The following is a 25708-nucleotide window of genomic DNA, read 5'->3' on the forward strand; positions in this document are numbered from 1 at the left end:
AAAACCCTTTATTTGAAGAGCTGTAAACTAAAAATAAAAATGATTTACCCAAGCAATCTAAAACGATATTACGAGTTACTTGAAAAACAATGTCGTGAGGCTGGAATAATTGCCGGGTAATTTTTTTATATCTACTATACAATGTCATAGCTAATGGCTACCATGTTTAATGTATAGCTGTCTCTTTGATTATATAATATTTTATAATCAAAGAGCTGTCCCTATTAAAGAGCCGTAGATTTGTCTGCGTGCTCAAAGAAAAGAAGGCAGCATAAAAAGACTTATACTTACTTTCTTTTTCAGAAAATCCGGTCGACATATGAAATTTCCCTACACTCTATCGGCGAAAATTGCTCAGTATCCTGTATTCTTCTACATGAAAAATAATTGGATTTGGATGTATTGGCCTGTGGGAATTTTTGGAAGTTTTTTTGCGTTTTTTAAAATTCATAGATTGGTGAATTCTGCATCAAATAAAAAAAGTTGGGCCGAAACTAAAAGGAAAAACGCTGCGAAGGAACATCATTGAAATGTGTTGCTTAAAAATAAATTTATTGTATATATATATAAAAAAATATTATTATGTTATAGGGTTACGTAACTGTTTGGCAAGGAATTCAACTAATTTCAAGCCATGCTAGAGGCTCATATTCATGAGCAGCATTCCGCGACATACGATGTGGCGATAGGGTAGATGACTAATTTTTATTATAGGGCAAGTGACCCGGTTGTGGCCACCGACCCCTTTGTGGCCATTTGGGCCTTCAAATATTTATAACTAAGGCATGGACAAATAAATTACTCTGTGATGTACAGTATTTAAAATATTGAATATTGTAGATACTGATACCGTTGGCAGCTTTGATGTGTCAAACTTTACTTCGATGCAACAAGTCATTCTTGTTAGTTGAGGGTGAAATTGTTAAGATCTTAACAAAAAGGCTAAGGCGAGCGGGTGAGGATTTGGTTTTTATTTTTTAAATCTTTGCTTATTGTTTGGGTGTTTATGTTAATACTACATCAAGAATATGTTGTCTAAGTGGAAATAAAGGTATTTTGTCGCCATATGTTTCTGAAGTGAGGTTATTAGAAGGTGGCCACTAATGGAGACAAAATTATGAATTTCTCCATCTTTGGCCACATGGCTGGCCAAAACACACGTTGTACATAGACGCCCCACTTCTAGTCATTTATCGTAATTTATTTATTATTTTTCCTTGACTTTACATATCAACAAATACATATTTTTCATTTTCAGAGATGCAATAAATTGCCTTCACACAAAGGGGAGGTCAGTTTACTTTGCAACTTTTACCAACGTTATATAAATGTTGATCTCTTTATTTGTAAGTTAAATTCAAGTGAAGTAATAATATTTCATATTTTCCAAACTAAATGAAAACCATTGTTTCTAAAATGACAAATTTAATAAATTAATTTTGATTACTTTTATTGTATTTTTTGATGGCCAGAACTGGCACACGACCGTGGCCAGAAATGGCACGATTCTGGCCAAAAATGGCACAAACTCCCTTTTTTTTTCTTTTTTATAGAGTTATTTTTCTATTGGACGTTCTTTAAAAAATGGGTTTTCTTAGGCAAGGTTAATACATGTTAAATGACTTTTTACAAGAAATATGTTCGTGGTAACAAAAGCTATTTAATTTATAGCTAGTATAATATATTAAGAAAGCCTCAAAGTCGACAAAATTCTTAAAGTGGCCACAACCGGGTCACTTACGATAATGCCCGTCTTGTAAATTATTTTAAAATAGACACGTATTTTTTTATTTTCTTACGGAAACAAATAGTTTCGAAGATATATCGATTTGAATTATCGTGTGACGTGATTTCTGTGTCGGTTGTATCTTTTTTCTGTGTCGATGTGGGTGCGTTTAAAACATTGTAATTTTGTTTGCGTGTTATGTTTAAATTGGAAATCAAACCGGCTACGATAGGTTCTTCAGCCCGGCCATTGCGCTAATCGCGCAGTCAGCACTATAAGTAACCATTCAGATTAAGTGCTATAAATAACATATTTTGTTTTTATTTAGTGGGCTGGTAAGTGTTGTTCACGCAGCGCAGACAGAACATAAAATTCCGTGGGTTCAACAGTTTGTAATTAATGAATGTGTGTGTGTGAGGTTTACTATATTTCTGCAAAACCAGCCAAAAATATAGCCCCTGTTTTGTCGGACGGCTAAGTATCCTATCCTAGTATTATTTTCATAATTATTATACAAAGACTTAAAAAACAGTGGTTATTCTCTTTTACTTATTATAATGGCAAGTGCCATCCTATTAAGTATAAAAAAAACCAAAAAGCCTATAATCGAAGCTAGAAAATTTTTAATAAAATGACATAATTTTTGGTTTTTATCAGCGAAGCTGAAATGTCAGTGTCAACGTCACTGTCAAACTAAAATATTATTTTGTTGTTGTGTGTCCGTATTGAATTTTTTAATTTCAAAAAATAATTTGTGGATTCACAATGACTGTGATTTTGTGATTATAAAAAAGTTGTGTTTTCATTATAGACTGTATTGAGTAAATAGCCATTATGTGGGTTAAACCTCAAGAAATTTTCATAAAAACTGCGCTTTGGTAATTATGTTTACGATGGCCGCTTATCATTAGCAATAAACTTGATTGTGAAATTGTGGTAATACTTATTGTCCTATCCTTAGGGATTCCGACGAAACGACTTTGTACTTTGTCCTGCAGAGGAGGAAAGGGCACGGGAAATCGAAAGGATTCTCTTCGCTTCTTGTGGGTACTTTAGACAGCGTTCGAGATACAAAACCAGCGCCCTACAGAATTTTACATCAGACACCAAACTCAGAAGTGTATTATGGTAATCCACACTTATTATATACATTCAAATTTTCCTTGAAATAAAAAAAATCACCACACATTTCTTATCATTCCAACTTCAATCAGTTGGATTATGATTGGATTTAATTTCGTTATTGAAAGTTAAAACTAAGGCAAAAAGTCAGGCATATAGAGAATATAAGTACATCTACAGTGAAAATAAACATCTAGTTGGCAATGGTTTAGAATTTTAGAAAACAAGAATTGGATTCTTAGTCTAATTAGATTTAATGATACAAAATGTCTTACTAGAATAGTATTAGAATATCAACTGAACGTAAGAATATAAATAAGCCTTAAAACATGTTCAAACAAGTACTTGTCTACTTACAAGTATAGATTTTTGATAGTATGACTCATACTAATTACATAAACATTTTTGATATAGGTGTCAAATGTATCATAATAATATTATTTTTTGAGCTCATATTTAGATCTATAGATAATACATCAATTAGTATTCAATGTCAAGGACATTATGGTTATTGGTTTACACTATACAATATTGTTTTAACTTTCTTTGTCTACTGTAGGAGACATTGGCAATAACAAATATTGCACCTTCAGTAAGACAAGGGCTGAAGTGCGACAGAAGTTTTAAGGTTAATATAGATTTTTATAGGCACTTTAGCATATTTAACTCATTTTCGAAAATTTTAGCACTTCCGCCCTTGTCTTACTTCAGTAAGAGATATATGGGCCAGTCTCACAACATATTGCACCTTCGGGTGCAATATGTAGATCAGGGGTTAATTTTGGGAATATCATTAATTTGACATGTATCTGAAAATGAATGGGATACTATTGTGGCACTGCTAAAATTGATTGCCAATGTTTTATACTGACCGTTAGCTGTATTATAGGTTGAAGTAGCAGTAGACTTGTGTTCAATGTGTCTTGTCTTATGGCTAACAAATGAAATTGGTTCCCGACTTTGCTGCCAATGTTTGGTTTATTGTTGGCCAGATCTCCAATTAACTATTATTACTTTGTTGCAGTAATAGCCACAGCATTGACTGAACCAGAAATAAGACAAGATTGGCAGTGGTTATTTGACAATGTATGCCCGACTCTTCATTCATTTGATACAGAGGAAGAAGTGACTGAGTTTGTCTGCTGCAAAATTAATTCTATTCTTGCTACGGAGCAAGAGATTTTTACTGAAGGTATGCCTTTTATATTACATACTTTATTTAATACAATTTTCTTCATAATTAAAAAACGGAAGAGATTCTATGTTTTTCTCTTATCAGCCTTTTGACCAAGATCGAAGTGTAGTGTAGTGTATGATTGAATAAAAAAAAAGTTTTTATGCCTTCTATATAGTATCCAAATACAACATGTAGCTTTAAACCACGACTTGACAAAGGCAATCTCCAACTGCTTCCACGATTTTCTATAATTATTTAATCATTTACCAAATATGATGTTCATGCAAATATTTAAACCATATTTGTGGTAATGATGTTTGTTTATTTAATGTACTCAAAGTACTAATAGCGACCCCATTTTTGCTTGCTTGTAATAATTGAGTGTTCATTAAATGTACTAAAAGAATTTAGTGTAGCATTCCTTAAGAGAGTAGAGCTAGTAGAGAGTGTAGCTTTCCTAAGAGAAGTCTTTTCTTTCTATTTAAAATGTCTAGACAATTTAGTGGGAGACAATTAAGTACAATCTGTGAGTGTTTTAATAACAATTATTATTATATCAAGTGCATAAAATACTAATAATGATAAATTAATTTTCTTTTTCTTAGATGAGGACTCGGTCACATACAAAAATGTGGATTATGAGTTCCACGAAAGGTTCCGCATGCCCAAAGATGAGAAACTTGTCTGCTATTACTCTTGTAGGTAAGTAATACTTCTATTGTTTTTCTTTAGACCATCTACAATTAACAACACAATAAATTATAAATAATAGTACCATCAGCGAGTCAACCTACGCCAGTATGTTAATATATTTCATTGGATTTCCGACTTTATATCAAAATAATATGGTTGAAAATCGAATAAAGTTTGACGGAAAGATTACCCTGCTGGCCAAACAAACCGTTTTACAAGTGATTCACACAATGCAATTATTGAATTTTAGTGCTACGGACAAAGACTAAACAATCTAAAGTAAATTTTATGATGCTTGTCAGGTTTATGTTTTGTGGTCAATTATACTGTGATGCTATGTAAATAATTACTACATTTTTTTGTGTTGTCATCATCATTTTGATATTATAAACACAAAAGTCACCAAATAGTGACTGTCCAAATGTAGATATAGAATGTTTTTTTAAGGAAACCAAAGGCACCAATTGGTTTTATTGGTTAAGCAGCCATTGAATAAACTTTCAAAACTTTTATTATTTTTTAGTAACTATTATACTAGTCACTTTATCCATAGTTTCTTAAGCCTCTCTTAAAATTAAAAAATCTAAAAATATTCATTTATTTCAGTTACTGGAAGGGAAAGATGCCTCGCCAAGGTTGGATGTACCTCTCAGTCCACTACATGTGTTTCTACTCCTACATATTTGGACGGAAGACCTCCATAAAGATCCGTTGGGCAGATGTCACGGAGTTAGCCAAAACCAACAGTCTTCTATTCCCGGATTCCATTAAAGTGGTGACCCGGGATGGTGAACATTATTTCACATTGTTCTTGAGGAAGAATGAAACATTTGCTTTGATGCAGCAGTTAGCTAATATTGCTATGAAACAGTAAGTTTGATATTTTATTTGGTTTTGAATTGATTAGTTAGCATGAAGAATGAGATTAATGTATGTAGGTAGGTGATTCGAATGCATAACTATTTTGATTTAAGTGGCATGACGGCGTTTAAGAATGCATTTTATCCTTAAAGCCAATCAAAGTAAAAGTCAAAGTATTTTTGAAAGCCAACAAATAAAGATATAAATAATAGTCTGTCAGTCTGACCGTCAATAAAGCTTGTTTCAAAGTGTACGACGACGAGCAAGAAACTACATTTGTTACTCTTTCTACAATTGCTCTGATACATTTATCCAATCAATAATTGTACTTGTACATATGAGAACAATTCAGGGACATTGCAAACGCGCAAGACAAAACTTACTAACTACTACAATTTAGGTATCGATATCATCTAACCATCTACATACAATCTAATAAATTGTGCCAATATTCTCGGTCTCGATATATCATTAAATTGTGCATCGATAGCGAATCAATTACGTCATAATGTCTGGTTTTCCGCAATAGCAATTCAATGCACGGGAGGTAACGCCATGCCATTTGCAAGGACGTTCATATAATAAAACTTAATCATCATCATATCATCCCATTTGGTCTAGCCATCTAGTTAATTAACATAAAAAAATACTAAAATACAGTGAAAAGGCCTCGAAAAATAGCCACACTTTAGCCAACCGCTAGGCAAAGTAAAAAACGTGATGTTATGCATAAAATTAGTAGCCATTTAGTGCTGAACGTAATTTATCGCCAGACGATGAGACGGTGACACATAAGACTATAATAATCAATGAAAATTGACCTCTAACAATGCACAATAAAGCTCATTTTACTCCGAGTCTAACGACTTTCGTATATACAAAGAGAGTATTGAATAGTCCACCTTTGCCGCAAGCCCCGCGAGGGCAATAGACTTGACATTCAGCTTCAAGGGCAAATAGAGGACGAATTTAACCTTAATTAAGCCTAAGTGCTTGGCATTAGGTAGTACTTTTAAGTAGGCACTGGTACTGACACATTACAATGTGTAGTCATGCATTGCTAGTTGGATTAAGATAAGCTGTTTGAATAGTTACTCTTTGCTGAAGTGATTTACACTCCTGCTTTATGTATGTCGTGTGTATTATGTTGTAGGTACTACATGGTACCTAGGATCAGCCTTAGGTCTATGTTTTAAAACAAAGTCTTTTGCCCCATCTGTGTCTGTTTGCGATAAACACAAAAATTACTGTACATATTGTTTAGTAGGATAGAATGATTTAAAATCAACGAAGAAAATAGCTAATAATCCTTTTTCTCCATCTGGGAACATAAAGCATTCCTAGTTCACATTATTTTTGTCACCGTTATGTATAGTATAGGTATTTGCATTATCTATTAATTGTAGTTGTTACTATTGCGGAATCAAAGTGGTTATCAGTAGGTCACAGGGCAACAGCATATTACATAAAGTTACGTCTGTTATTCCCCGATGGGCTAAGCTGGGACATAACATACAAAACTACATATTTACCCTACTGGTTATAGTTAAACTGGCACATTAATTTTCTACCAGTTATGTTATATACTGCCAATGTAAAGGACAAATGTCGGAGCTGCGGACTGCCTAGCGGGTTACCGGGGCTCCGGCTTAAAAAGCAGGAGAAGGAACGGGGTGGTTTCTAATCAGTAAGAGTCTGACAGTCCCTCTCGCCTCGCCTAAGGCGAGAGAAGTCAATGGATGATGATGAAAATATGACGTCCATTGTGTTCTTTATTTTTGAGAGGAGAAACTCATTCAACCACTTCTCCCGCCTTGGGCGAGGCGAGAGGGAGAGTCAGACTCATACTGACTTTTGAGCCGGAGCCCCGCAAACCTGTTACGTTGTCCGCAGCTCCGGGTCTATTGTGTCCTTGATTTTACAAATTGTGCATGTGTGTGTGCGTGGATATAATTAGTGTAAAATGCCAACAAAAATGTTCGTGAATTTTATAGATAAGATGTAAATAAAACCGATCGTCTGTTTGTCAGTCAGCTGCTATCAATAACCTGATACTCCAGCAGTTTAATGTTATTGATTAGTTCATATTGGTATTTGTTGTTGTTTGTTGGGTTCCCTCTATCTGGCAGAATTTTAATGCTCCGAAATTTGTTTGGCATAACACACTTGGCAGAATCTTCTTTAAACGAATATACATATGGCATAAAAATCATTTAATATAATTATTGTTTTGTCGAATGTTTATATGTCCGAATTTACAAAGGCATACTTTTAAGATGGTAGAATTTTATTTCGCATAATTACGTTTGGCAAAGCTTAATTTTGCATAATTTTGTTTCACATAACGTTTATTTAGAGCGACGATTGTTTGGCATAATTTCACTTGGCATATTAAGAAGATGGTAGAATAAAAGTTAGTGAAGTGACAGGACCGAATCGCTGCAAAACCGACTGCACGTAGTCTTGTTTGTCCTACCCCTAGAGTGCAATTTAAAATCGCGTAGGCGCGAAGGGGCCAGGCGGCCCGCGGGCTGAGGAGCAGGCGGCTATGAGCGAGCCGCCGCAGCTGAGGCTGGCCGGCGAAGCCGGCCAACAAGCCGAAGTTGCGGTGGTGAGCGAAAGCCGTCTGCGACGATTAGCGCGCGTGGGGCCGCCGGAGCCCCGCAGCGCCGGAGCCGTGACAGAAACCATGCTTGCTTGCATGCTGTTTGCTTGCTGCATGCTTGCATGCTGCTTGCTTGCTTGCATGCATGCTGCATGCTTGCTTGCATGCTGCTTGCTTGCTTGCTTGCTTGCATGCTGCTTGCTTGCTTGCTTGTTTGCATGCTTGCTTGCATGCTGCATGCTTGCATGCTTGTTTGCTTGCTTGCATGCTGCATGCTTGCTTGTATGCTGCATGCTTGCGTGATAGATGAGTCTTTCAATTATTATGGATATTAAAAGTATGCCAAAAGACGATTCTAACTGTGAACATTCTGAGATATGATGGTTCTACTTTTTAATTATTATGGTTATGAAATTTATGCCAAAAGATGATTCTGACAGTGAACATTCTGCAATATGATGGTTCTACCTTTCAATTATTATGCGTATCAATTTATGCCTAAAGATGATTCTGACTTACAAAATTATGCGTTTTTAATGTATTACAAATGATGGTATACCAAATGATTTTCTGCGAAATGAAGTTTCTGCCATGCGTTGTTATGCAAAATAAAATTATGACCAAAAAAATTCTACTAATAAAGGTAGACCCGTTGTTTGTTATGTAATATAGGTAGGTACATACGTTGCATTGGTATGTTTCAAACTCAGTTTTGAAAGGAATAACTAGTTTTAATAAAATTGTGAGATAATAAATCTACTTAAATTTCCTTCTCTTTATTTCATTAGAAGATTTTGATTTACGTATAAGGATAGAAACTGATTTATTTAAGTGCATACTAAATGCACACATGCTTCTATTAAGGAACAGCACAAAAGATGATTTTAAATTATTCTATTATGATATCCAATCATATAACATACATACATAACTCCACGCCTGTCTCGCATGGGGGTCAGACAGAGACAAAGTCCGCCAATTGTTACGACTTTTACATATAACATTTGATTCAATATCATGAATCTTTATTTTTACAGATTAATCGACGACAAGTCAGGATCCTTCAACATTGACAAGGATCTTCTGACGAAGCTCAGCAAAAACGTACCGAAGAAGCCATCTTTCTTGAAAAGAGACTTAGATGCAAGAAAGCAGTCTAACCTCTTCACATTAAGGTTCAGATTGCCACAAAACGAGAAATTGGACGGCACGGAGGAATGTACCTTGTGGACTCCTTATAATAAGAGACATAATTGGGGAAGGTTGTATCTCTCGCAGAACTTCATTTGTTTTGAAAGTCGGGTAAGTATCTAAAGTTAGTGTAAGATTCTTTATGATAAGTCAGCAATGGTCTTCTTGAAACTTCTTCATATTTTTAGCCCAGGTTCCTTAGCATCGGCATAATATGATGATATCTTATGTATAACATCAGACGTCATCACATCGTGAATCACACAAGGAATTGCTCCTTGCGGGAATGGAACCCGCTATACGTTGTACAGCAGCAGTTGCTCAGCCACCGCACCAACCGGAACACAGATGTGTTCCTTCCGATTTTAAATTCAGTACCTTATTTTATTCAGTACCTTATTTGTTCAATGTTGGTTTATCAAGCGTAGAGATTATGATAAAACACTCTTTTTCTAGAGGAGTTAGACCTCTTTGGCGTCCAGCAGTGGATTCTCATAGGCTGTTGCTGATGATGTTGATTTCCTTCATCCCTTCTCATTACATGTCCAAACATACAGAGTCCACCACCTTTCAGCTTCTCTATAACGTCATCACATGACGTCATGTTATCCTAAGCATTTAGCGAATGCAATGAGTACATAAACGCAAAACTGTTGTTAGCACGCTCTGATTTTCCATTACGATGTGTTTATCATTATGTAATGTTAGATATATATTTTGTTTTATTGGCACGCAATATATTCAGGATGCACCTGATTTAAATTAGGAGAATTTGTCTAAGAGCCGACTAAATTCTATAAGAGGAATAATGTTTAATATTTGACAATTGTTCCGTACTTAAACAGTCAAATGTCATTAAAAATCCGTCCTAAGATTATAAATTGCCAAGACACCAGGAAAAGTCTTATAACTATTGGCTTTTCTCGACTGCAAATACTCGTAATAATACTTTCGTTAGGCATTTAACAGACGTTGACTCTATTTATTATGCATTTAGAAGTCAAATATGATAAGATATAAAATCTTATCTGTATTTACTTTAAGTAACGGTTTTTGCATAACATACTTTGATCATAATTTTGTTAAAAAATATCGGTAAGGTCATTATTTGCCATATGCATCAGTTTTTAGCGGTTTAGTTGTATAATACAGGAAATAATAATCTTTTTGGACTGTTATTTTGTCCTTCAATATAAAATTATTTAATGTTTAATGTCCACCATGATTTTAATGACTTCCATGTTTAAAATTTGCCGGTGCAGCGCACCTGTGTTTACGGTTAGTTTATGTGAATAAAATATTTGTATGAATTCCGAGAAAATAATGAAACTTGTTATATCATTATGTTTCTAAATAAATGCAAGGACACTGCACAACGACTGCATGAAATTCAACAAATTGGATCATTTTCTTTGGTTATTTGCAAGATTTATATGGAAAAAACCAATAGTAGAAATCACTAACAAAATTAGAGTTCAGTAATTTGATAGTCGTTGTGTACGGTCACAGAGACTAGTCCACTTACTATAATGATCATTATCGGCTGCACTATACGGGTTATGGTGCCTATAACAAATACACATATCTTATAGAAAAAAATCATAAATTATACTTTGTTAGATTTCTTATCGTGTAAAATCCGACTGGATTAAATTTTTTCTAAAGGGCGCCTTGGGCGAGGCTATAGGATGTGTCAGACTCTTACTGACTAAAAACCACCCCGTTCCTACTCCTGCCTTTCGAGCCGGAGCCCCGGTAAAACCGCTAGGTAGTCCGCAGCTCCGGATCCGGCATCAGCCCTACTGGGACCCATCTGTCGGTCGGTCTGATGGCTCTTCGAGGTGCGCGTGGTACGCGACGCACGGGTCTTGTTCTGGTCGGGCGGCGAGTTGCCCTTGCTCGCAATCCACAGGACTGGATACTTAGAATTAAATAATTCAAACCGCCACACTCAGAGACATTTAATGGTTTAGCTTAACTCAGTCCTTAAAAATTGTTTTCGGAACAAACTCGTTACTAAAGAAAAAGTTTAATTAATTATCAAATGTCTCTGAGTGTGGCAGAAAAAGACTTATCTTTTGATGACATGGTAACAAGGGAATCTGAATATCTTTCTTTGTTTATGAAGTTACACATTTACAATAGCAGATAATTCCATTCAGCCTTTAGCATAATAGATAGACTAAATACATTTGCATACGTTATTATTATTACCTATTATGCAATTATTAGTCTTCAACATTCATATGTGTCGCAAATCTAAACCTTATACTAAAGGAATAAGGATTAATATTATGAAATTGGTTTTCAATCACATTTACAAGTGTTGCGCAAATCTAAACCTTATACTAAAGGAATAAGGATTAATATTATTTAATTGGTCTTCAAATCTCCTTTCACAAGTGTTGCGCAAATCTAGACCTTAAGCTAAAGGAATAAGGATTATTGATTCAAGTGTAAATAGTAAGCTTATGTATTGTATTGTACTAGGTTCGTTATCGTTGCTGTTCTGAGTCAGTCTTGTTTACATAACTATTGTTTTTAGTCTTTGTTGTGATATTTAACTCGGTTTACTTGTATATTGAATGTTTTTACTCGTTTAATTTATTCAAATCTTATCTTGGTCGGAAACTCTTATAATATATAGGTATATTAAACGGTTTTCAATCTAATTGAATCTAGATTTTGAGCAATTTTGGTATTTTATGTACGGAATATTCGTATTTCATTTTGAGATGATTATTTTGTCCTATTCGTTAGGTATCAGCCTTAAGTTCTGAGGGTTAATTTTTCGAAATCGGAACTTTACTGTGGTCGGTGCTCTGATTGGTTGGTTCATTGGAGAAAACCAATCAGTGCCCTTAGTACGAGTTTGCTTTACGTGTACTTTACGTCGTGTTTGGCAGGCTCTAATGAACCAACCAATCAGAGCGCCGAACGCTGTAACGTTTCAAACTTGTTGAAACGTAAACACACTCACAATAAGCCCTGTGAACCGATAAGACCACAAGCCCACTTAAAGTAGGATAGGATAAAATCAAATTCAATTGATATCTTATAGTTTTCCATTCCTTCCTAGGTCCGCAATCTAGTCCGTCTTATAATACCGCTCCGCAATGTCCATCAAGTGGAGCGAGCGGACTCTGGTGGAACTGGCAGCTCCTCGGGAGACTCCGGGAGCATCCTCATCACCACGGCACACCACACCAGCTTCCTATTCGGAAACATCTCAGACAGGGACTTCCTAGTCCATAAGATATCCGAACTACTTGCGAAACTGCCGAAGTAAGTCCTTGTTCATTACTCTGCATGTAAAACTAACTGATTTTAAAATGTAATTTACTTATCTGGATTTCCATTAATCTGGGTTGCCCTTTTTCTAGAATGTGAGTATGAATTCGTTTCTACTTTCTGCCTATGCCTATATGCATCTGTAATGAAAGCTTCATAAAACTAATGTCTAAAAACTCATTGATAAAAACAAATCATTTGTTAAGTCACTAATGAAAGCAAATTCCATTTCATTTATGTTATGTTTACTTCTGTTATTCTACGTAAAGAAGTGCTCTAATCATGTTTTATGTATGTTCTTTTTTCAGCCGTCTTTGCATTATGTCTTTAACAGGGAGCTTCTAACCCAGCATGTTCCAGACTCTGCTAACATCGGTTTTCAACTTTGGGATTATATAGTTAAGGTTCAGTTTTCCATTTACTAATTCAAATGCGTGAATATGCAGTGATGTGTACAGGGAGAAGGCGACCAAGGTGCTGGCGCAGTCCGATGTCGATGGTTGGACCCCGCAGCCGCCTCTGATGACACTCTTCAGGACTCACCAAACGTCACCTATAAAGCAAATTCAGCAAAAGAAGGTTTGTTAGTTCTCTAGATGTTTTACAAATTAACCTATGAAGACTATAGAAGTTTTTGCGCTAAATGCGCAAATTTAGCGCAGTTTGCGCTAAAGTTTGCGCAACTGCTGTCAACTTTTTTAGATCAGTTGCAAGTTGCGCTTGCAAGTTATAGAATTAATATAACAAGAAAATATGAATTTCTCAGGAAAAACAATGGGAGGATCACATGGCAGAAGTAGGGCGCGGCGTCAGCATGTACCAAACAACGGAAGGCAGCGAACTAGTCGTCAATGGCATTCCAGAGCTCTTACGAGGAGAATTATGGAGTGTGTTCTCAGGGTCCATACTCCAGAAGGCTCAGAACAAAGGATTGTATGAGAGGCTGGTGAACAAAGCTCTTTCTACAAAGACCCAAGCTAATGATGAGATTGAAAGGGACTTACATCGGTCTTTGCCTGAACATAGGGCCTTCCAAAATGATGTTGGTAAGTCATAATATTATTTCTCAAAGTAAAAAAAATATGTATAAACACTAATATAATATTCTACTGCATATATGTCTTCATTGTTCTTTTCTCTTTTTAGGAATCTCAGCTCTTCGCCGTGTCTTATGCGCTTACGCGTTAAAAAACCCACAAATAGGGTACTGTCAAGCGATGAACATTGTTGCTTCCGTACTACTAATATACTGCCCCGAAGAACAGGCGTTCTGGCTTTTAGCGACCATCTGCGAAACTTTATTACCTGATTATTACAATACGAGAGTGGTTGGCGCTTTGGTAAGTCATATTTGTGTTATTTATTATTTAAAACTTAGCCGTACCGTGTGCCAATCTATCTCTTAACATGGTAGGTAATTATGCGTTGCTTTACATCGCAAATGACAAGTCATTTAGGCCAAGGCCTTTACTAGTGGATTTACATTTTGATAATTGAAAGAAATCTTTAATACACAACATGTGGGGCTTCATTGTTTAGATGTCGCCACTGTAGATTTTGGCCGACATGAACAGCAGCTTAATTTATTCTCTTTAGTAGGTTAAAAGTCACATCCAGATCGCGATTATATGTACCAATGTGAAGATTCTGGAATAAGAAAGAAACTCATTAAATTATGCAGTCGAGTTTATTTATGCGCAGTGGATGATCCTAAGCTAAAATAATGATATCACGATGTTTCTTTATTTCTCTTCTAGGTGGATCAAGGTGTGTTAGAAGAATTAACAGAGGTCCATCTACCAGAGCTACATGCGAAACTGGATGAGCTAGGCATGATGAAGATGATCTCCTTATCTTGGTTCCTGACGCTCTTCATCAGTGTGATGCCCTACGAGTGCGCTGTGAACGTCATGGATTGCTTCTTCTATGATGGCGCTAAAGTTATTTTCCAGGTTTGTGACTTACTGTCCTAAAGGCATTGTGTTTGATGTCGCTGTGTGTTTAGTTTAAGGAGCTTGCTAGTTAGACAACTTTAGAAAAAAGTGACTTCAGTCAATATCATATTAATATACCTATGATATTTAAGGAAATCAAAACTAAAAACCTATTACTACTTCTTTCGACTCTGTAGATTGAATTAGAAAACTAGAATTCGGAAGAATGTAATAAAATTGTAACCTGTAACATTTCTTGAAATAGGAGAAATTAATCATAGGTACAATGAAAAATAATAACATCATATATTACATTTCTTGTCAGGTAACCCTCACGATACTCGACATAAACCGCGAAAAGCTCCTGAAGTGCACTGAAGACGGTCAGGCCATGCAGGTCCTGAACGATTACCTCCAAGGCATCTACAACGAGGAAGCGATGGCGCTTTCAACCGAACCACGAACTGCTGAAAAGGTATGGCCACTTCTACATATAATTAGTTATTTTACGGATATTATTTTATCAGCTCTTCTCAAGACCTTGAAAAAAGAAGAAGGTTTTTTATAGGATATCGGTGGCAATCGAGTAGATATCATATTATGACCTGATGGTAAGCCAACAACGCCGCCCATAGACATCTACAACACCAGAGAAGTTACATGTGCGTAGCAAGCATTTTTGAGGTCAGGAAATTTGAGGATTGGGGGAATCCGGGATGAGATCTTCCCTAGATTGGGCCTCTGATTACCACACGGCAAAACACAACGCATTTGTCGTTCCTATCACTCAACCAAGTCGGACAGATGCCATCACATCCAAACGGTGACGGTGAGAAGATTCTACTGGACATCATTGACTTGCTGAAGACGACCGACCCGGATGACGTACCAGATTTTGTGGCTAAGGAGCTGCAGAAACTACCTCACGTCACTTTCGACCACATCGAGGATATATCTTTGAAGGTGAGAAGTTGAAGACATCTGATATTATTGTTGGTGTACTGAGAGTTGATGCAGAGTTGTAGCGCTATGGTGTAAATGTACCCGTCGATTTGAAAACCTGAAGCAAGAAGATTCTCTTAAAACCGAGAGTGGTGTAAAGTATTGTGATGAACCGATAAATAGTGCGGTCCATCGAAGAAAAAGACAGCTATTCGTCGAAAGCCAGTTTGAAACAGCAAAGATACTACTACTATAGCAAACTGTTACTTGCTGTTATAACACTGAAGATTTAGCTGTATGTGTCACAGTTTACACCATTTATGAAGACGGAAGACTTTTGAGTCGCTGCAGAGTAAGCTGACCTTGAGAGGGGAGGAGTTAAAGACGTACCTACCATAAGATTAATTTAAAATCGTTCGTGATACGCATTCTGATATATTATGTAGTTTTAATAGCCTACCTCAAATTGTTCAATGCTCTCATCGGTATCGGTAAATCTTAGTGTTATTTAACAATTTAGCAATTTTTTTATAGAAGAGAAGTAGTGAGATCGTTCAAAGTGCATCAGCGACATGAAGACAGTCCTATCGATGATAATAATTTTCTAAATTCTTTTATTAACTCACTCTGCTCATTCACTAACTCAGTATTTTTTGGAAACCATTACCATACACTTTTCCATAATCAAACAATATTTTTTATCCATATAATTATCTCTATTCCAGACAATAAAGATCCAAGAGCTAATATACCAATCGTACCGCTCGTACGGCAGTAGTGTGTCGAACGAGAACATCGAGCATTTGCGCCTGAAGCATCGGTTGAGGGTGGTCAGGCAACTGGAGGACAGCCTCGAGAAGAACACGCTACGAGCTCTGCAACAGGACAAATTGCTGGAATTGAATGAGTTACAGGTAATATAAGTCGGTATCACACACTTTGAGACGGGATTTTACTGTGTTTATTTATGTCGGAGTTTCCGATTTTGGTCGATATTACCATGTACAGGTAAGTTATCATTTATTCTAGGAAAATTTCAGATAAGTAAATTATACATCTAATGGTAAAAACCTGCACTCTTAGTACGAGTTCGCTTTACGTTTAAAGCAATCGAACCGAGAGCGCCAACGCTCTGATTGGTTGGTTAATTGGAGCCGTCAGAACGCAGAGGGGTGTCACATTTCGATCTCGTTCAATTTAAAATAACCTCGTACTAAGCCCTCTGCTATAAATATTTAGAAATATTAGAACTAGAAACATAGTCTTTATCTAGTCGTTTAAATATGCTTTTTTATATTTTTTCCAGGAATTACTAAGTGCTATCCGTGAAGAGCTACTGTGGGCTAAGCGCGTGCCTTGCGAGCGGCTGGAAGCTCCCTACGAGTCCTACCGGCTAGATTACACCCAGTTCAAGACTTTGTTCTGCGCATTGTCGCCCTGGGCTAAAGGAGACTTCGCAGAGGCTATCACTGCGAGAATGTTTAAGGTGAGCAATTAGTAGGGAAAATAGTATTGTCTTATTGATATCTTATAGGAATATAGAAACGAATTGTAGTTGTCTTTCACTTAATTCATACAGAAATTGTTAGAATTAAATTAAAAACTTTTTAACTGAATCGCATACTCGAGCTGCGCATCTTCCTCGGCTTCGGCCCTGCCACAGCTACATAGTTTTGTATTTGTGGAAACGGTCACATAGTTTCACAGCTTCGTAGTATGGCTACATAGTACATCTCTGGTGGAAAAACATTCTAATACTAATGTTTTGTAATTCAGTTTTACATGCAAGCATGATTATACTTTCTGACTGTTTTGTTCTGTTTTGATGTTTTTAACGTTAGGTTACGTTTTAGTTAGATTATATATTAGTATAAGGTATGATGGGACAGGCATACACAATCGTGTAAAAGTCCCCAAAAATAAATAAAGAGTTATTATGATTTCCAGTTAATGGACTACGACGACGATGGCATAGTGAGCGCGCGCGGCCTGAGCGTGGCGCTGGGCCTGTCGGTGCGAGGGGAGGCGGCGCGGCGCCTGCGCGCGCTGTACGCGGCCCACGCGCCGCCGCTACTGCCGCGCCGCGACCTCATGCCCACGCACTTCACCGACACCGGGGAGGAACTCGCCGCTGATGCTATCTCCTTCTTTGATAGGTAAATATTACTTTGATACTCATTTTACATCTACATTTTTATATGACTGCCTCGTTGGCCGAGTGGTTGCAAGTGCGACTGCCGGGCCAGGGGTCCCGGGTTCGATTCCCATGTCGAGCGAAGTATTACTGGGCTTTTTACGGTTTTTTTTCGAAAATTCTCAGTGGTAGCACGGAGTCTGGAAATGTGCCCGGTATATGGCAATAGGCTCACCACCTATTACATGGGACTTACAACGTAAATTGTGAAATGTGGGTGTACATTAGTATTATGTGCCATAATGTGCACCTCTGCCTACACTGCAAATGAGCTGGCTTAACCGGGGTGATGCCACAACTTCACAGAAAGTACAACGATCGCTATATGAGTGAAGTTACTAAAGGCTTAATTTATTCTTCTAAAAGGCCGGTAATCTTTTGTCATGTGCATTTTTAAAACTAAAAATCGTTGTTATTACATTCATCACAAAAATATCTTAATTCCAGTCAATGGAATTATAGATTTTCATTATATTTTTATTGAATTATTTTTAATTACAGTGCTGATGACGAGGTGATACCTGAACCGGGTCCATTGCAGCGCTCCATAAGCGAAGTATGTGGCGATGGTACTCCGATGGACAAGAGTGACTCGGAAACCAGCCAAATAGGTTAGTAAAATTAAACCAACTTAACGTTATGATTACTCTGATGCTTCGAATGGAAATTTGTGAATCGAATAAGGAAATAAACGTTCATATGTTTTTATTCTTTGTTTTTTAATTAGGTTCTAAAAAGAAATGGTTTATATCAAAACTTACGTGAGAGAATAGTGTTGTTTTCATAATTTACAAACTGTGGAAAATGTTTTATTCTAACGTATAAACTACACAAATCTTTATTTGAAAGTTGTCAATGGTAAATGGTATTTAAAAGATAACACTTTTACACGTCAATCTCTAAAATAACTAGATGAGGCCGGCTGATGTAAATGTGTGTGTTCCTTTATTTTTCAATATGACACGTGTACCGTAGTATTAATACATCGTTAAATATTAATTAGGGCCAACATACTTCACCGTGGAGAGCGTACGTGCGTGTGGCCTGGCGGGGCTGGCCAGCGGCGCCAGTACGCCAGGTGCCGGGGGCGCGGGGGGCGCAGGCGGCGGGGGCGCGGCGCCCCCACTGCCGCGGGACCACTTCCTGCAGCTACTGGCCGTGCTGCACGACCTCACGCAGTCGCGGCCACAGGTCTACGAGGCTGTTGTACTCGCTGGTGGGTATACCTTCCATATATTGTATGTTGTATCATTATCAATAGCTCGTGAGAGTCCCCTGCTGGACTGTGTGCTTCCATGGTCATTCATGGGTTGGACGAATTGACGAATGAACGAGTTGAATGGTATGGCAACTGCGATCTCTAACCCACTTGCCAATCGTAATTATACCAAACCCTGAGGAATGATATAGGCCCATAGTCCAGCTTTGAACTAACACGGCTCTTGATATTTTGATATGATCGCTATCTTTAAAAGATTGTGCTATTGTACCATGAGTTCAGTTTATCCAATCACTGTGACTGTGAAAAACTTATTGTTCAATTATTTGATATTAGGAAATTCTCTATTGGACGAGACACACGCTACATAAGCGATATCTGGTGATCAAAGTAGCTCTCATTATGTTACGTTATATCTAATGAAGCGTCTATTAATTACATTATGTGCACTAGGTACTCTCCTACTACAACTGGGCGAGCTGAATCATCGTCCGCAACTGGACCGCGAGATCTCGCAAGACAGCTTGTTCCTAGCCGCCGCCGCTAAGCAACCTGAAGTGCAGGTAAATATGTAGTTACATTATTATTAAGTTGTATGTGTGTTTGAATTTGTGACCTGTAACCTTAGTAAGAGTTTGCTTTACGTTTAAAGTAATGGAAACCATTTTGATTGGCTGTATTGAATAAACCAACCAATCAGAGCACCGATCGCGCTCTGGTTTCGATTACTTGAAATGTTAAGCAAACTCATACTAAGGGTGCTATATTATATGTCAATAAGATAATTCTAAGATAATCAAAAAGGAATGCATTTGCGTCTTATAAGACTTTTGCCTATCCCTTTGAGAATGGGCGGGCTTATCATTTAAACGCAACGTTTTCAAGACATCTTACTAATATCTACAATGTATTACATCATCAATGTATTGCAACATCTTACTAATATTACAATTTTCCCAAATCTCATATTTTAAACAGACATTAAAACAACTCTTATTCCAGTTGGATCCCAACGGCAACACAACGGAACCAGAGCCTGAAATCAGGAAACCATCCCCATCTCCTTCCAAAGAGACTGAGCCAGAAGGAGTCTGGTCTATCACGTTAGAACAGTTCCTAGCTACCATGCTGTCTCAGCCAGCTCTTGAAGAGTTCTTCAATGAGAAGGTGTCTATACTACCGGAGTTGGAGTTGCTTAGACAGAGAGATAGACTGCAGTCCGTTTCATAGCTGATGGAAATAGCCGGGCTGCTTGGCATAAGTCTATAGTTCCAGGCACCCCTGCTTTAAAAGGTATGTTGTATGATCATGGTATATTTAAATTTAAAGGTCTTTTATGCAATGCCCGCTGTTATATACGTTATTTTAAAAGGAAAATGAAGTTGTACGGATTAATATTGTGAAATAGTTAAAACATACTGCTTTTAAAACGAAAATTGTAAACAAAATTTAACAGGACTCTTGGAGCGAGTTTGCTTTACGTTTACATAGAGTAGAGAGCGCGTTCAGCTCTCTGATTGGTTGGTTTATTCGAGCCGGCCAATCAGAACGCCGAACGTACTCTTATTTCGATTACTTAAAACGTAAAGCAAACTCATACTAAGGGTACAGAAAATAAAATTATGATTTGAAAAAAGTAATAAATAATGAAACGGACTTTTGCATAATTCATGGTCAGTTTTAATATCATAATAATATCTGTGTGGAGCTAATGTCAAAATGGTATCTTTTGTAAATAAATCTACCGACAAATAGGTTATTAAAACTGACCATTAGAGTTCATTTTTAATCAGCATTATTTCAATACTTTTTAAATGCAGTCAGGCAGGCATTGTTCAATTTTTACAAAGTTCATTGATACAAAAGTTTGTGAAAATTTTTAAATCAATTAGACGACTGTCATCGGTGTATAAAATCAGTAAAGTCGAAATTATTATTACCTATATTCGGTGGTACTTAAAGAGTTACCATTTTAGTATACATATAAATGGTGACTTTATAAAATAAGACAATGTATTTAACATTATTGTCATATTGATGCAACAATCATGACGATGACATAATATTTGACCTCAGAGGACTTAATACGAGTTTATTTTACGTTTAACAGATATTGAAACGAAACCGCGTACGGCGCTCTGATTGGCCGGCTCCAGTTAACCAACCAATCAGAGCGCCAAACTCGTACTAAGCACTTAGAGTGCTTATTAAAAGAGCCTTCCAAAAAGAAAATTAGTGTTACAAGACATGTATGCACTTTTGCTATGTACCACAGCTACATAATCTCGCTTGTTTCTATGTAAACTTTGTATATAACGCTTAGTTATAAGTGTAGATACCGCAAACATACTAATGAAAGAAAAATATATAAAAAAATCTAAATATATTTGGTGGTACAATAAGCTGTTTTAACTCTTTGTAAAAGTTTAATAACTTCCAAAGACCAATCTAGATAATTATAGATTCTTGTATTCCTAAACTACGATCGATGTAAAAAGAGTATTCGGCCATTGTAATTGCTAAAAGAATTTGATTAATCGACTTAAGATATTAATGGATAGTTAAAAATCGATGTATCTGTTCGGTAGTGACCATGACAGAGCAACTAGAAATTTATTTTCAACAATGATATCGACAACAAACCTCCTTTGAGTCGCGCATTCGAGTAAAATATCGCGAAGTCTTGCGATCTAGAAGCGAACGCGAAGCGGTGCGGTGTTTCGCGTGACACACGAATTCAACGCGATGCGGTGTGCAAGGCTCGGATACCGGTTAAATTTTCAAACCGTTATTATGTACTTGTACGCAAAACCTTTACATTGGGTTTCGTTCGCGAAACCGGTTTTTTTAAACCGGTATTTGGAACAGTATTTTCATAAAGGTTTTTTCGGATTAACCGGTTTAGAGCAATAAAAACCGGTTAATACGACGCACATCAAAGAAACGCCGCGCTCTGTTCAGCTTATTTCAATAATAATATTTCAACGCGTGTACCGACATGCCCCTCGTCGAATAAACCGGTTAATTTAGGTTAAAATAAAGTTCTTTAATGTTCACGTTCTTAAGAAAAGTTCGGAGGAAAACCGATATAAACCGGTATTAACCGGTATTTTTTAAACCGGTTCCGAGCCTTGGCGGTGTGACCAAGCCAATTGATCGCTCACCGCATCCTAGTGTGCGGGTGGTCACATAGGCCAGGGCAATAGATTTTGACAGTTTGTTGTTTTCGCACCGCGGCGCACCGCTTCGCATTCGCTTCTAGATACCTCACGCAAGACGATGCGTCATTCACGCTACACACAACTGTACAGTTAAAACGGAAAGTGTGTAGCCTGCATTAGTCGTACTAAAACATGTGTGAATCGTGAAACTTTATTCGATATTCGACCTTAGCCTTTTGTAATAATGTTGAAAATCCTACTACCAAATGGAATTAAGGACTTAACAACCAACCTCAACAATGTTTAGACGGTAAGACCCGGTCGAAATGCCAAGAGAAATGTAAACTATGTAGAACAATCGTATTGTTGATAAAACGCTTGTTTATTAACCATTAAAATAAATATTCGTGATGTTCAGTTAACATTCCATATTATAAATATTTTGATAATATTATCAGTTGACTGAGGAATTGGTTCAAAATATTATGTGTTTGTGTAAACATATTACATATGTACATACCACGTATTTGGTTCTTTTTCTGAAGAGTAAAAATGTAAAATGTACGGTACACTTAGTATGAGTTTGATTTACGTTTAAAGTAATCGAAACGAAACCGCGCTCTGATTGGTAGGTTTACTCGAGCCGGCCAATCAGAGCTCCGAACGCGGTCTCATTTCTATAACTTTAAAAGTAAAGAAAACTCGTACTAAGGGTACGAATTCTTGAAAAACAATTTACTTACGTGTTTTACTTAAAAAAAAAAGGTGAAACTAGAGTTTCTTTTTGCACTAAAATATATTTTTGTTATCGTAAAATCAACCAAAAACGTTAGCTAATAAAATCCATTCGAAGTCAACCGTTCGCTTGTATATTTCTTTTGTCTCCAATTCCTCAGTAACTGTACGTATGTAGTATATTTTAATATAACACGTAGCCATATTATTTTTAAGTTAGTCTTACTTAATCTAGTACCTATACTAATGTACCTAATCTACGCTAAACATGTATTTACAGATTTTAATAAATATAAAAAACTAGTTTTAGTACAAAATTAGCATTTCTTTGTAGCACATAGTATCTAACTATTAATGTAATATTTTTTCATTTAATATACAGGTGTAATAGAATTTGTTAGTGATATTTTAAACTTAGATCCTACTTATGATGCTTGGTTACTAAAGCTCATACGAAAATGTCATTCATTCAACGTTATTCATAAATAACATTTATTTTGGAACTACTCTTTTCTCCTTGTAACTTTTACCTAGCATTTAGTACGCAATGACCATACTCTAAATTCGATCATTTTTACCATGTCACTTATGTACAATCCACAAAGTTAGCAGTCGACCTCGTTAGGCGTTATTCGCAAGGCGGCGCGAGCGATTACAGGGAAAAAGCCCGGTGGATATTGAATTTGTCACAGGAATTTGTTTAAAAAATGTACTACCGTAATCTTTGCAGATAGTATGTTAGTTACTAACGTCAATAAGTACTAAAATTGTTTATAATCATGGGTAGTGTCGTAGTTTAAATTATCACAAACGATTTCAACAACCCTGTATATTAGCTTCGCTTCCTAATAAGTTATTTTAGACAGCTTTTAAAGCAATATATTTTCAACCGTATTTAGATTGGACTTAAGGTTTAAAATTAAATGTATGTGTATATAAACAGTGCCTATGTAGTAGATAGGTGTACTGTGCTTCAATGATTGGTGCTTAGCCGGTTAAAGTGCTTGGATATATCGGGTTTTAAGAAAATTGTACCTATTATCCCCTAACCAAACTTGTTCATACAAAAGTAGTCTCTAAACATTGGAAATAAGGTTTATAATAGAGTGGGTAAGAGAGGACATCTGAGGATTAGAAGTGTGTTGGATATGGACATGCATAGAGGTATTATAAATAGAGATGGGAAGTCAGATCTATCCTTTCCTTCTGTTACAAATAGAGAGGTAATCTTCTCTTTCTATCTCTCTTTTTAGTGTGAAACAGGACACATAATAGATTCGAAGATTTAACAAGCTATTCTTTGATGCCGCAATCCTATTTTTCTTACTAACTAAAACGTTTTCTATGTAGTACCTCTATGTATACTAATGGTTCCGCAGAAGGCACTTCCCCAATGTATACCACATACATAATATCCAAAGTATAAAAATTATCCTATTAACCTAGATTAACAGATTGCTTACAAAGTATAAAGGCTTTATAAAAACAAACTATAACGAAAACAAAAATAGAATTAGATATATTTTTCTCAAGTAAACTTTGGCGCTGAGACGCTTTGACAAATTTTAAAAATAGTAAGCTGTTTGTGTATTAATGTAAGATACTTGATATTAAATGTGTGGCCGTTTTCTCTAACCTCTTAAGGAGCCTCTATATAAAGTAGGTGAAACTTAAGGACGCTTTGGTTATCACCAATCTATAAATGACGTAAAGGGGTTAGTTTAGGCGCTCCATAACGTTGAGTACATCTTAAATGGGAGATGATTCAAGGGTGGTTAACGAAATCGGCCATTAAACCAGCAGGCCCCATGGTATTTAAACACTATTCGAAAGCATGAATTGAAAAAAACCTCCAGAAATGTGCTATGTAGCTATGATACTAAGCTATCTAGCAAGTATGCAATGTGTCGATAGTAGGAAAGCATTTCGCAGCACGCATCTTTCCGTATAAAAAACGTAGCTTAGCTGAGTCCGTTTTCGACCATTGCTAGGCTATGTGTACCAATGAATATGATTGATGGAAGCCAAACGCATCCACAGTAACGTAGCATAGCACATCTCTGGTGGAAAAACATCCTGACACTGGCATTCGACAAAACGTATGTCTTTTCTATTTACCCGTTTACGACTAGTGTGTAAATCACTAGAGGGCTTATTATGAATAGAAATATAGCTATACATTATATACTAAATAAGCAATATCGTCATAAACGTGTGTATATTAATCATATTTATTTTTGTAATCACGATATTTTATTCATAATAGTCCTAATTGTGAATGAATTAACGAATTTTTGGGTACAATTTATAGAAGCTTTTAGGTACAATCGCTTGCAAAAGGGGGAGGGCCGTCCTTGACATTTTGATTAATGGTACCTCCATTTTTTTATCACTTCTCTCTTCTGTAAGACTGTACACCAAAATGTTTGACAATACAATGTTCAGCCCTCTGCTTCGCTTGGTCTTTAGAATCTGAGATTTTTCTAGAAAGCTGTGCTATTTTATATTGTTTCTAAACTCTGTTATCTTATAAGTTGAAGCACAAAATGCTATATTATAGTACCTATGTATATTTTAATTTGTAAGTTACCTATGTCCATGTAAGTAGCGATGTATGATTTATAATTCTTCATTGAATACACTTGTTTGACGTTATACGTTGTTTTTATTAAGACTGGTATGTGTGTGTGTGTGTGTGCTATGTACGTAAATATGTACAGACTGATCTACTTATTCACTACCTACATTTATTTATTCAATATACAACTTTATTGGTTTTGATATTAAGTCCAAAAACCAATTCATATCGTAATTTGGGAATGTAATAACATAAACAATATAGTTATCCATTAAATAA

The 25708-nt window shown here is 36.3% G+C and overlaps 1 protein-coding gene across 2 annotated transcripts; it reads left to right on the forward strand.

Annotated features, from left to right (window-relative positions):
* The first annotated feature begins 2392 nt into the window (after positions 1-2392).
* Positions 2393-25506, forward strand: LOC118267222 (TBC1 domain family member 9). Of its 2 annotated transcripts, none has more exons than XM_035581078.2 (19): positions 2393-2604; positions 2688-2854; positions 3873-4040; positions 4631-4727; positions 5325-5588; positions 9222-9486; positions 12455-12660; positions 13113-13245; positions 13433-13712; positions 13813-14006; positions 14424-14618; positions 14926-15075; positions 16268-16456; positions 16849-17028; positions 17490-17698; positions 18238-18347; positions 18740-18952; positions 19409-19518; positions 19958-25506. In XM_035581078.2, the coding sequence occupies exons 1-19, from the start codon at positions 2561-2563 to the stop codon at positions 20183-20185; spliced, it is 3402 nt and encodes a 1133-aa protein (XP_035436971.1). In that variant the 5' UTR covers positions 2393-2560; the 3' UTR covers positions 20186-25506. The 2 variants fall into 2 exon arrangements, with proteins under 2 accessions (XP_035436971.1, XP_035436972.1); XM_035581079.2 differs by having other exon boundaries at positions 13125-13245.
* Positions 25507-25708: the final 202 nt, after the last annotated feature.

Source organism: Spodoptera frugiperda, chromosome 23 (genome assembly GCF_023101765.2).
Source record: "Spodoptera frugiperda isolate SF20-4 chromosome 23, AGI-APGP_CSIRO_Sfru_2.0, whole genome shotgun sequence".
Taxonomy (NCBI): domain Eukaryota; kingdom Metazoa; phylum Arthropoda; class Insecta; order Lepidoptera; family Noctuidae; genus Spodoptera; species Spodoptera frugiperda.

Bases quoted from the DNA above. Each gene is read 5' to 3' on its own strand.
- LOC118267222 (XM_035581078.2), top strand. From the start codon at position 2,561: ATGTGGGTTAAACCTCAAGAAATTTTCATAAAAACTGCGCTTTG. The intron at 4,728-5,324 runs GTAAGTAATACT...CATTTATTTCAG, and splicing joins GTCTGCTATTACTCTTGTAG to TTACTGGAAGGGAAAGATGC. The intron at 12,661-13,112 runs GTAAGTCCTTGT...GTGAATATGCAG, and splicing joins CTACTTGCGAAACTGCCGAA to TGATGTGTACAGGGAGAAGG.